General features: G+C 40.9%; 1 protein-coding gene across 2 annotated transcripts in view; it reads left to right on the top strand.

The window, feature by feature from the left end:
• Positions 1 to 13,565, top strand: part of NAV3 (neuron navigator 3) — a 272,512-nt gene that overhangs the window by 145,694 nt on the left and 113,253 nt on the right. For both annotated transcript variants that reach the window (XM_050896725.1, XM_050896718.1), the window contains exon 9: positions 994 to 1,109. In XM_050896725.1, coding sequence (XP_050752682.1) covers positions 994 to 1,109 — 116 coding nt within the window. The remainder of the gene's footprint in view (positions 1 to 993; positions 1,110 to 13,565) is intronic.

Below are 13,565 nucleotides of genomic sequence, written 5' to 3'. Positions count from 1 at the left end.
TTTAGTTGGTCATTCGAAACGCTTTATTGTGAATTTTAAGAATTAAGCTATAACTGTAACATTTTTAAATTAAGATATAAATATTTCACTAGTCTTAAGAAATCAAAAGACTGAGTTTGCTATTCATGTCAGGAAAGCTGGAAGAACTTAAGCTCTAAGTGAAGACTTTTTTCCATTTTATTTCAAAAAGTGGCTAGTATATTTTTAGATGTATTCTTTTACTGTATACTAATGTTGTACATGTTGCTATGCAATGGCATCGTAGTTCAACAGTTCCTGTCCAAACTAGATGCTACAGCTGTTCCTTAAGAAGAGACAATAATTGTGTGATCTATTTTGTACTATAATCCATGTGTTTGTGTATTTCTTGCTATTTACCGTTATGCAACAGCGAATAACTGTATTCAACAAAGGGTACCCATTATAATTTATCAATGATATCCACAGAAATATATCATCAAAGAAAATATGGGCTATTTACTAGCAAGTTAATGGAAAAACTTGTATTCTCCCATTTCCCTAGAGTTATATAAGGGGCATTATCAAAAGAAGCTGCACATAGATTTAAATATCTGGGCCAGATTTCCATTCCAGCCTTGCATAAGCTTCTTCCCACATGGCCTTTCTTGCTTAACGTTTCGGCAATTACAAGTTTTCATTTCCCTTATATATGTGCAGGGATGTGACTTAACCAATTTAAATGGATTCTGCCTATGTCTGGTTGACACCTCTTGCAGAGAAAAAGCGAGGAAACAAAATGGCTCCAAATTTCCCGGCATTAACTCTGAGTTGTTCCTGAAGAGAGAGACAGAGAGAGTTCCTAGTTGCTTCGAAAGTTGTGTAGCTGGAGTCAAACTAACACAGTAAGGATGCGACATTCATGGTATTTTCACCATATAGTGATACGATTCTAGATGGAGCTGCAAGTAACATTTGTTTCCATTAATACATGAATGACAGATAACAATAATCAGTCTTCTTGCTTGATTTCAGAACTCTCTCAGAAAATGACAGTACCTCTTTACCACCTGCTGACTCCTGCACCAGTCCTACTAAAATGGATTTGTCGTTCAGTAAGACTGCCAAACAGTGCCTAGAGGAGATATCTGGTGAGTAACAATAAGTCAGGAGAAGCCTGTGAACTTTTTTATTTACATCTGTTTATTACCAGGAGCTTTCCAATGGGTTGAAATAATACTTCTGACCTCTATTCATGAGTGCTATTAAATATGCAGAAAATTTGGGTCATGCACAGTTAGCGCTTCAAATGCACAGTTCTGTTATCTGAACTGGCTCCTTCTGTTCAAATATCCTCTTCATCATTTTGCAGAAACTGGGCTTTCACAAGCTAAGGTTTCAAGTCATTATTATTTTTTAGTCATAGTCCACCACCAAGAGGAGCGGTGGAAAGTCGACTTCAGAATGTTTGACACTGTTGCATTTAAGATCATCAAATTAAATCATAACATCAGGACTGAGACTTAAATTACATAAGATATATTTTGCTTTTATAAATGAATCTATATTCAGAAAACAAGCAAGTCCTTACTATTGTACCTGACTTTTAAGCTGCTGCTAGAGCTAAGCTGCTAAAGGTTGTGTTCTGGAATTCCTTGTAAATCTGGAGTAAAGTCCTTATTAAGTTACAAATGTGAGGGGATTTTTTTTTAATCATATTGGAATAATTCCTCTGAAGTGAACAGAGCCATACTGATTTACATCAGCCCAGGATCTGGCCATAACTCTGCCTATGGATGCAAAAAGCAAAGTGTGTCACAGCTGACTTTCTCATCAGGACTGAATTGCACTGCAGGGTTGTGTGGGAGTACTTTCAAAGGGACTCTTCACCAGAGCTGTTTTGTTGGGGTTTGGGGTTTTTTTGTTGTTGTTGCTTGGGGTTTTTTTCATTAGTGTCCTTACTCATTATCATTTTTACAGGAATAAAAGGTGAAATCCTGTCCCACTGGATTCACCCATAGTTTTGCCCTTTTACCCCAAATTTTTAACATTCAAATGGATTTATAACGAGTCATGTGGTGGTTCTTACACAGGATATAACTCACTTAAAGCACTAATTTGACACATCAGTCTAAAATTATCTCTCCACCAGAAGGGAAATCAGATGCCCAAGCTTTGTGGGACTGCCTTGGTATTTAGCTGACTCATACTGAAATTGAGGTTTTGTCCCAGTTTGTCTCAGTCCCTTCGGAAGTGTTCTGAGTCTAACATCCCTTATTTGCACAGCCAGCTTTTGTGAAAAATATGTCACCCTGAAACATGGTGAAATGTTCCCTCGAGGTGACACATGCCTTTTAAAATTAAAATAAAAAGTTATTTTTAATTAATCCGGAAATCAGACTCATTGGTCTTGCATGTATAAAGAGTATAATTGCAACACTTACACAAATCAAAAGATGCTTCAAGGAATTATCCACAGAGATGTTAAAAAAAAAAAAAAATCGATTCAGTACCTGCTGAAATGATCAAATGGAATATCATGTCTCCTGGCCTTTTACTGTTCTGAACAGAAATGGAACAGCATCAAAAAGAAGAAAATGGCATAAAGGGCACTAGACATCAGAGATGTTTCTAATCTGGTTATTCAGACTCTGGCATTAGCAATTGACTGACATAACAGGCAGCAAAGCAGAACCACTGGGAAAATGTGGTCAATGGCTTGTTGTATACAGAGGAAAACAGATGTGTGGCACCCATAATTGGCTGTTAGCAGCAGAAAGAATGAATGGATCAGGTACTACATTTGCTGAATAAATAATTGTCTGCATTGATGAACTATCACCAAGTTATTGGTGATTCTGTCACTGGTGAACCTGCATGGAAAAAAATTCATGTGATGGCTGTTCAGGGGAATATTCCATGATGGATTAGCCATGAGAAAGGACAATTAAATTCTGTTACTTAGGAGCATCTTTATTCTGGTATGATCAAGGGATTACACCAGTAGTAGCAAGGAGATATCCAAGGGTTATTTCCTTGATCTGGTCACTTATATTCAGGGTGTTAAGAGATGAATCCAGAGTTTCTTTCGCTTTGATATTACCTTTTTCCTGAAATCTTCCACTGCTGCTATGGATGGGCATTATCTTTATATTGTCTCAATCTTCTTTTGCAACTTGGTAGCCAAACACACTAGCACAATATATTGGTATGCAGTAAAGATCATGCAAAGGACTGAGCATCTGTGGAAACCGCTAAACAGCTTGTAGGAGTGCGTTCATAAAGTGCTGTCCCACCTGTATTGTGTTTCTGCTTCATTAGTCTTTATTTTTTTTACAGTGCCAAATATTTACAACTAAGGCTAACATGCTCAGGACTAAGGTATCTTAGCCCATATCATTGTATAAACTGTTTCTCTACTTTCAGAATATTTACACACTCATGTTTGTTATTGTCTCTTGGCTGAAGTTTACTGCTCCCATAACCAACCAAGCAGATCATATCAGAGCTCCTAATCCACTTCAGGGCAAAATCAGCCAATTAATCTTAAACTAATGCTGCAAGCATGGCTGGTTAAGACTTCCCCACAATATAGGCAAAACTTGGATGTGGAAAAAATAATTTTAAAAAGATTTCAAGTGGTTGGTCAGGCACCATTCTCCTTGAGTGATTCAGTATACCAAAACCAAGCTAATTTCCTTGCTCCGGTGGTGGATGGTCATGGCTGTTTTCTGTGCCCTACAAGGCAGTTCACATCCCTTTGCTACTGTCTCAACACCGGTGATGGAGAAGTAGAGAGGGAAAGAGAGAAGCTGTAGAGGTAGTTTCCAGCTCTCCTCTGCTCTGTCTTCCTCCCTGTTTCTAAGGGAGCCGGTTACCTTTAAAAGCTCTCCTGTCTTCCAACTCAGAGCTGGTGAAAGGATGGCGCAAAGTCAGAGGGCAAGCCGCGTGCTTTCTGCCTGCTACTCTGCAAGTGATCACTTGGTTTTACTTGCACAGCCATGAGAGGAGGATGGTGCTGGAAGGCGAGGGAGATGGTGAGGCTGGTGTAGGCATGGACCCAGAAGTGCGGCCCTGATAAACTGAACAACCTCTTTATTTTTAGTTTGTCCCCATAAATCTGCTGCCCTAGGTAATTTCCCACATGGCTTATGCCTAAAGCCAATTCTGCCTCTTGGTAGAGCTACTGTAAATCTGGGTTTCTTCACTGTTCCTCTGTCTCTGCTGGGAATTTGTTCCAGATGTGATCTGAAGTGCTTCAGACTTTTTTCCTACTTTTTTTTTTTCCCCTCTGAATATTCCACAGCTCAGCCAGAGCAGTCCCAGATGTTTCCACGGTGCACGTGCAGATCAGCAGTACAGCACATGCGCAGTAGTTGTAAGGCTTCCTGCACACCTTGGATCCCCTTTGTGTACACGGTGCCAGTGATACCCGTACACACGCTGAATGAGTCCCATTTGTAGGCACGGGTCACCCGTGCAGTAGTTTCAGTGTATTCTGCATGTGGTAGACTCATTGCACATGTGGCACACAGATGTGTAGACTTCTGTTCAGGAAATCCCAGACAGAAATTTGGGAGTCCTAAATAGGGACCGGTTCTGCAGTCATGTATGAACACACTTTCTTGCACGTACTTTATGTACCAGTTGCCTCAACAAGACTACTCAGTATCTATGTTTCTGCAAAACTGGAGTATAACTTTATAGACAGGATTTTAAAATGAGAATGAAAAGAAAGGATAATAAAGTAATCCAGTTTGGCTCTTGTTTTTCATGCTATGACTAGGAACAAGTTGTTCAGACTTTCTTACCCAGTATTCCTACTTGTAGTAGCTGTGACATTTATCAGTCTCTGCTGCAAGTTTATTGGAGAAGGATGTCAGCAAGTTAATTATTTAATAATCCGTTGTAAACTGTACATGTCAGTAACTACAAAGTATTATTTTATGAAATCAGTGATAGCTTTTGGCTTTAACAAGTGTTTACATATTCAGAGAGCTTTATGCAAAGTGTTTGATTAAATAATTATTCATGAATTTGCAAATATTGACTAATTATAAAAAATCTGAGGGATGAAGCAGAAATGAAAGAGTAATTGTAAGAGTTATAGGCCAGTATCAATGGCAGGATTAGCATAAAAACATTTCATTTTCAAGCTTGTATGTTTACTGTACTTCATTTTTTGCTCTCTGAAAGAAATAGTTAATTAATAGGTGTGGAAATAGTTTACAAATTTTTTTTCAAGTAAGCATGGCTGAAGAGATTCATAATCTTATGCATTTGCAGATCTATTACATAATTCATTTGTAAGACTCTGAACTATGCACTGAGACTTCAAAGAAAGTCTTATCTCACAGCAAAATTTGTCCCTAGATTATTAGTTCTTAAAATCATTTTTATAATTCCTTTTATGAAAGAGACAGTAAAAATAAAGTAATGTGTACACTGACTGTGATGTGTTGGGGAAGTTCCCTGTGCTGTTCTTGATTTAAACATATTCCTGCGTGGTGGGTGGGGAATACGTTGAATTGCAAGGTAGCTGGGGAATAATGCTCTGTCATGACATTTGCTCTCCTCTGGGCTCCTATAATGTCTTCTTAGTTTAGAGAGATGTATTGGCTTCTTGCTATATTTCATCATTTTAAAATGGAGGGATGAGCTTTACAAAAGTATTTTTCAATAAATAAACCTGAGAATTTTCCACATTGCAATTTCATGTTTTGTCGAATGACACCCTGCAGAGAGACATGGTAAAGCAGAAGGATAAATTCAGTGCTCTTTCTGCTGAGCACTTGGTCCAAGATGAACATGTGTATCTGCTGTATCTGAAGATGATCATGATGGCCTGTCTACCAAGTGAGACAATGGGATTAATGGGAGAAAAGTTCATATAACCTTGTAATTAAGGGCTGTAGTATAGTGTTTGTACACACGAAGGCCGAATGAAGGTTGTCTGATTAGCCTCAGTACGTCCATATCCCAGCGTTTGACTCGTGTTTTTAATGTGTGTAGAAAAGGAAATGAGACGGGTGGATGCTGGAGCTGCCAGCTACCCTCATGTGGCTCCCACACAGTTCAGGTGTCATTCCCATGCCTGGATGATGGTTCGTGACCTGTGTCCTGCTGGAGCTGGGCTGCAGTGAATAGCTCAGTCGGGAGAAGAAACAGGTCAGCAGAGACACTGAGACCCACTGGGTTGCCCAGGACCCAGCTGTACCCCTACCAGAGACCCTTCCACCCTGGAGTGGTGTGGCATCTATTGCCAACACCATACATGAGGTTTGGCGTGGCTCATTGGGTGAAGACTTTTTGTCCCCTGCCATAAGTTTTTCTGCTCCCGGTTTGAAAGAGGACTAAATATACCTGGCCAGTTGGCAGTCTTGTATCTGGTCTATTCATGCTCCAAACTGAGCAGCCACACAGTGCATTGCTTAGCAGAGCAATGCTTAGCACGAGGGGTACGCCCTGTCCACAGGGCTTACTGAGGCCAGATACAGTACCACAGTAATGACTGCTACATACGACGAGGGACGTACGCCATGAGCTTGGTGTGGAGGCAGGGCAGGTCCATACCTGCCAACAGCTGACCATGGAGACAAGCTGTTTGGGCTGACTGTAGCTGTTTGGGCATGAAAGGGCGGGTCAGGAAGTTACCATTCATTTATTTGGAGTATCGAGGAGACATTCAGCCTTGCTGTTTATGGTAGGAAAAGATCCTGTTCCCTTGATCCCACTGCACCGCAGTGCTGTGCGGGGCCAAATCATTGCCCTTCCTATTAATTTGAAACATAGCAACTGAGAATACTGTACCGATTTGAGTATAAGTTGAGGTTTTAAAACCGTTGAGTGGGAAAAAAGTGAGATTGCCTTTCATTTTGCAAATTCCCTATTGTAAATACAGCCCTGCGAAGCCTTTCTAACAACCTCAACAGCTTCCTCAGCCATGCTGAACAGGCTGTTACAGCCACGCGGCGCCGGCAGCGCGTACTGGTGCGGGAGCATGCAGGCAGTGCTGGAGCTCTGCTTCCTCTGCCGGGGCCACATGAGCATCCACGCTGGCTCACTGGGCTCTGCTGCAGGCAGGTACCAGCACGTTCATAAAAACCTTTTAAGGGCCCATATGCCACTGCAACAGGCAGACCCTGGGAGTAAACACAGCAGTCTTACCTTTTGTTTCCATGCTGAAGAAGTGGCAGGCATTTAATATTTGGGATGATTTTGTACTCAGGCTGACAGAGCTTTCTTCTTGTCTCCTCTTACTTTGACTTTGTGGGCTAGAAGGGGAGGGGAGTGGTATCTCTTCTTGTTGTGGACCCTGTCTCTCTAGGAATGTGTCAGTGATTTAATATGGAAAACCATCATTACTTGAGACTACTGAATTTTTTGCTAGGTTAGTTCTGTGTTTATGAGGGTTACATAGGAAAAAATGTACCCTTCCTTTAAAATTTCTAAGAAGTTTCTCCCATGTATTTTTTTCCTTATGTATCTTTAAAAACTGTAAACTGAGCCAGCAAAAAGCAAGAAGTACACTGAGGCTTCTGTTAACACCCATTTATTCATACAGGAAATCTGCAAACAGTCTGTAATTCTTAGGGTGGCATTTTTAAAGGTTACTTCCCTGTCAAGGTTTCTCAGGTAGGGATTTGAGACCACCATATTTTCACACTGACAAAAGCAGTATATTGTTATACAGTAATTTTCATATCTGTGGATTTCTACTTAATGTTTTATGAAATTAATTGCCCCTAGATAAAAAGTTTGTATCTAAAAAATTAGAATGCAATTCAGCTAGTTATTTGTTCATCTATTATTTCTGGTACTAGTATCTTTTTCCCTGTGAGAAAAGGTATATATTTAAACATGTCTTCTTTCTCTCGTGATAATGTATTTAAAAACAACATTTAGAACTGGTGAACTTAGTTCAGACATGATATTGAGTTGCTTTATAAGAAACTTACTACTCCATTAATAGGTTTTCTTCAGAAGATTGTGAACCAATTATTTTATTACAGCTTTTTAATTCCATACTAACCTCTGAGTCTCACAGAGATGCCACCAAGATGTATTTTAAGGAGAAAGAAATTAAATATTTCCTTTTATAATCCTTACTGGGTAGGTACTGTTGTGTTCCATTTTTTAGCATCTTTATGATCTTAAATTATGGTTTTTTTTATTTAGAGCAGAAATTGCAAGACTGAAGGTCCATTTGCAAATCTGCTTTTAGCTTCCTGCACAGGGAGTAGCAGTGCTATGGAAGAAATAGTTTGTCATCCTTACCTTTTGGGGAGAAAAATAGGATTTGACTGTGAGCTAGGTCTGTTACTGTAGCATCCCATTCAGGTGAAGCTGTGTCTTGAAACCTGTGGCACTGTAAACTGGGCAGAGGCTTCTGTGTCTCCAGTTTAATTCACCAGGATGTTTGCTGCCATGGCAGCCAGCAGCGTTCGCTGCAGTAGCAGAGAAGAGTCATATATCTGGGAATGCAGGTTGAATACTAAAATGTAAGGAGGCTTGTGCAGAGCTTTGCTTCAGTGGTTAATTTTGGCTCTTTATTGAGCTCTGACGTGGAGGCTGTACTCGCAGTTCTGTGTCAGCCCATCTAAAGTGAAGAGCCGTGCACCAGGATCAGTCATGATCTGGTGAGGGGCGGGGGGGAAAAGCCTGAGACGGCACTTGTGCCTACTTTGGATTTCAGAAGGCAGCAGCTGTAGACAGAGATGCAGGCCCATCGCTCCGATGAGACTGGTGATTGGATGGAGAGGGGAAAACACAGTTGGCTTTTGGGATTACTTCTGTGCTGGAGCAGAGTGTTTGATCAACTCTCTTCTGCTTGAGAGAAATCCAAGTGAAAATGACTGTAAGTACTGCAGATTAATGTGACGGGAGAGAAGTGGCTTAGCAGAGACAGCAGCGTAATTTTAAAGAAAATGACTGTGCTTATCTAGTCATTTACAGTACATACACTGCATGTTTGAGCTGTGCTTTTCATTGCGAGTGCAAGTATGTGCTACCTGGGATGTGCAGCGTGCGGTGCTGGAGGGATCACCTCCCAGACCTTTCAGGGGAATTGAACTGCTGTCCATCTCAGAAATATGAAATCTAACTGAGGTGAAGCCCCAGCCAGAAAGATGCAGCGATCTGCTGAACTGTCAGTGTTTAAAGGCAAGGAGGTTAGAAGCGGGTGTGTTCGTCTTCAGAAGCAGAAGTCTCTAACCAATCTCACGCTCATCAGTGAAGGGGAGAAGAGGCGATACTCATACAGGGAGAACTGGTTTGGAAACGCCTCCAAGTCCAGCCAGAGTTACCATCAGCGGGAGGCAGAAGCTGGGAGCAGAGGCTCCCTTTCCAAGGCACTCTCGCAGTCGGTGCACTCTCTCTGCCACTCCAGCCTTACCGCACCCCAAGCGTTTCAGGCGATACCACCTGCTGGAAGCAGGACGTCCAGGAGGTCGGGAGACCGGTGTACGGGTGAAGGCTTTGAGATTGACAATGAGGAGAGAGGAAAATCAGATGAAGAAAATGGGTCCTGCACGTCCCGTTTCCCCAGCAGGAACTGGGCAGAGGAGGAGGAGGAAGGCTGCTTGCGTGAAGGGACCGCACATCTGGATGAAGATGTCATAATAACTATGCTGGGGGACCTAGAACAGGTCCTTTATACTGATATTTTAGGTAAGTTAACTTTGGCTTGACATGAGAAAGGGCAGGAGGAGACCCAAGCGTTAGCACGTATCTGCATGGAACAGATTTTTGATCTTGACAGTGATTTCACGAGACAGAACTGGGTTTATTTGCAATAGTATGCAAAAATAGGGTCTAGCCATTTCTTCCTTGTTTGCTTACTCTTACCTCTAAAGACTGTATGAAATGAAGACAAATGTCTAAATCACTTTTGATGGGTGCATGGGCAGCAACAGCCTGTGAATAATTGAGCATAGTTTGCTTAGCTGTTTGAAAAAGTAAGGTGAAACATTTAAGTGCTATTAGTTTACTCATAAATAAGTTAATTTTAATGACATTTGTTCTCATTAATTTAAAATAGAAAATTAAATCCAAGGTTTGGTTTAGATAAAAAATGTCTCGGCTTCCCTACAAACTGTCCCTCCAGTATTGCTTCCCCCTTCCCCCCAGCTGATAATTTTACCCCTATATGTGGAATTGTGAGTGCCAGGGTTTCAGTTTAGTTTAAATAACCAGTTTTGTTATATCAGTGCACGCCAGTGAGCATTTGAAGTCCACGGCCATAGGTGCTTCAAAAGGCTTCTGTGTTACTGGCTTTACTTTTCATCTCTCAGCCCTTTATAAGGGTGCTCAAAGTGTTCATTTCCAAAGCTTTGTTCTTCAGCCAGTCAAATGGTTGAAGTGGCTGCTTGCTTTTCCAAGGTTATATAGCATGTGTCTAGCCTGGAGCTACTTTGCTGGTGGATATATTAGCACTGATTGTGTTTAAACATTCAGGATAAAATTTTTGCCGGGTATGTAATGTAAAAAGCTATCATCTCAAAATAATAAAGAAACAAGAATTCTCTTTTTATGCATACCTTTTATTATTAGACCATATCAGTATGCTAACAGGGACTTCTAGAGATTAGAGGCTTGTTAGCAAAGGAAGCTGAGCTCTCCACCTGCCCCTGCTCCTCTTCAGCTGTGTGTCACTGAGCAAATTCGTGTTCTCTTGTGAGCCTCAGTTTCCCCACCTACAGAGTAAAACTGGTACTTTCCTTTATGAATGGAGTTCATATCTAAGAGTAGACAATTCTCTGGGGAGCTGCTTATTGTTTGCAAATCCTTTTATGGAAATCAGACAATTAATGGAATTATTATTCTCCCATTTATCTGCTTTGGGCTGTAATTACATGTGCGGAAGTACTGAAATGATTATGAACAGTATTATGAAATGTGCAATGATGGGTAAGCTTCAGAAATGTGAATGTAAATGTTTAACCTAGGTATTTAGTGATTTCTGTAGAATGTTTATTTTGATTTCCTGTGTACGTATCTTACACAATGGAAGAAATGAATGTGTTCTCTAGAAATTTATTGACGGCACCTGTAATGGTTCACTGTTTATAGGCAAGAATTCGGGGACAATCATTTGGAATATTCGTGTTTAACATAAATGATGAAGCTACAAGTGATTTAGGCAGATTATATTTCATGGGGTCAGTAAAATATTTGCATCAGACTTTCTTGTAAGAGGAACAGAATTTTGACGGAAAGTTTTGGAGTACTCTGTTTATAGTCTTTCTTATCCCAGTTTCTCCATGAATGAAATAGAACGTCTTGTCTTCAGTGTACAAACCAGAATCACTTGAGATAACAAGCCAGGGAGTGTTTCTGATATGTTAGGTCATGCAAATACGGACAGACTCTATGATGGCACTGGGCCATAGTAATAAGCAACAAGGTGCCTGAGGGAGTCTGTGCTCCCTTTGAACCCATACAGTGCATCCCAATCCTGCTGCAATAAGCACCATAGTGTCTCTTCTAGCAGGCACAGTGTAGCTAGCTTTCAGAAAAAAACCACATATTCACCATCCCTATGGTCCTCTGTACAGTAGGAGGCTTGATGTAGATGGGGAGCCACAGTGCTGTCCTGAAAACGTAGGTAATGTCAGACGCAAGTTAGGTCTGAGGATCTTGTACTCAGTGCAGAAAATTTCTCAATCATCATGTTCAACTGTTTATAGTTTTCTGACTTGTTCATCCATGGGACAGCATGAGTCCATTGATACAACCTTAAGAGAATGACAGAAAGAAAAAAGAACAGTTATTTTTAAAACACTTAAGAGTTACAGTTATGAGGATTTTGCATGTAGTACTACGTAGTATTTTAAGATCATGAAACTCCAGTTGTATCATTTTTAGAAAAAAACGGTGGAAAGGTTTTGAAATTACCCTTTGTGTTACTGAGAGATCAAAACAGATTAGACCTCAAACTTTTCACCTTTCCAGGGTAGAATAACACCACTTTTATGGTATAATTTGTCTGAAAGTGAAATATTCTTCTCTGTGAAAATACATTTTGGCAGTTTGCCATATATATGTACCTTTTTTTTGTATTGCAATTATACCTTAAGGCTTTGTTATGCTATTTACTGTACAATATATATTAAAAAAGACAGTTGCTGTCATTTTTGCTCCAAGAATTTGCAGTGTTAACATACAGCAAAGGACAACTGGCAAGGATAAACAAGGAAGGAAAGGGCAAAGTCACTGCAAATATGAATTATATTCAGTTCCTCAAATAATTATAAAGGTAAAGTATTGCTTTGCCTTTAATTCTGCGTGCTCACACCCTGGAATTCGTCTTTCTGTGTATAACAGAAAATTGTCTTATACCATCAAGCTACTGTTTCACCTCTGGTTTGAGGCAGGGCGGGTAACAAACACGTCCTGGGTCTCCCCCATATAGGTATTGTGGCAGGAATATAACGTGCTCCTGGAAGTGAATTTGAGTGCATTTGGCGGAGGGGCGAAAGCAAAGGGCAGCGACAGTGAGGAACTGAGTGCCCCTTAGGCAACTGCCTGCAGGCAGGCAGGGACAGTCTGCCTGGGAACTGTCTGGGCTTTCAGCAGCAGGTTGAATCTGTTAGGACTTAATGGTCTCCAGCTTAGCCTTGGCACGAGCCTTTTTGCCTCATGGGAATCTCCAGGATGGTGCAGAAACCTCTGCAGACACTACATGGGATCCATGGGTACATTGATCAGCAAGGAGCTTGATTGAACGAACACGTCTAGCTTGAAACACAGGAGTAGTTGTGGTAATTTCAATCTGAGTGTGAACATTTGCCTCCTGCAAGGTATTGCATGTAAAAATGCACACATGTAGTTTACTTTATGGAGCAAAATTTTGTGAATGGACATGCTGTCGGGGTGTGGCTTGAGAAGATGGAGAGTTTGGTAGCCAGGCTGGGCCTGTATCCCCACTTCTTGTCTCTACCCTGTCTGGGTGTTGACCCCACTGTCAGTTCCATGGTGCCAGCCCAGAGGTTTATGGACTGTTGGATCATTAAGCCACTGAAGAATTTATTTGGAGCGATAAAACAAACAGGCAAACAGCAGTTCATGAAGGACTGTTTGGCTGCAGCAAAGAGGACAGAAGACACAGCCGGGGCAGAGTAGATGGGAAAACCTCAAACTGGCATTGCTGTGAGAGCTAGCTTGACACTGAGCCACAACTGCAGGGTACATTGGCTAGTACCATGCATCATTTGCCTCTCAGGGAAGAAATAAAGAGTATATGGAATGTATATGGAATAATTTCTTTCCATTTAATGTCAGGAGTTGGGATGTTTCTTAATTGCCTGCAGAGCGTTTGGGTGATAGGACCTGGACTGCAGAAGAGGATACAGTAGCAATTCAGTTTGTTGATGAGCTCAAAGGCTTCATCCTTTAGTCAAAACTCAAAATTAAGGAGCTTAAGCGAACCATTGTTCAAATACAGTTTGCTTCTGCAGATTCTCCCTTATATTTGAAATAAATGACACTGTATATGTTAACCCAATGCTTTTTGTAAGCTAATGTTAAACCCATACTTGTAGTTCTGCTGCAAGTCAACCTTTTTCCCATGCCTTCAAACAGATGTTGTGTTGAGATCTTTTTACCTT

This window comes from Gymnogyps californianus, chromosome 1 (assembly GCF_018139145.2).
Source record: "Gymnogyps californianus isolate 813 chromosome 1, ASM1813914v2, whole genome shotgun sequence".
In the NCBI taxonomy this organism is placed as follows: Eukaryota; Metazoa; Chordata; class Aves; order Accipitriformes; family Cathartidae; genus Gymnogyps; species Gymnogyps californianus.
This window is presented reverse-complemented; position numbering and strand designations above follow the sequence as displayed.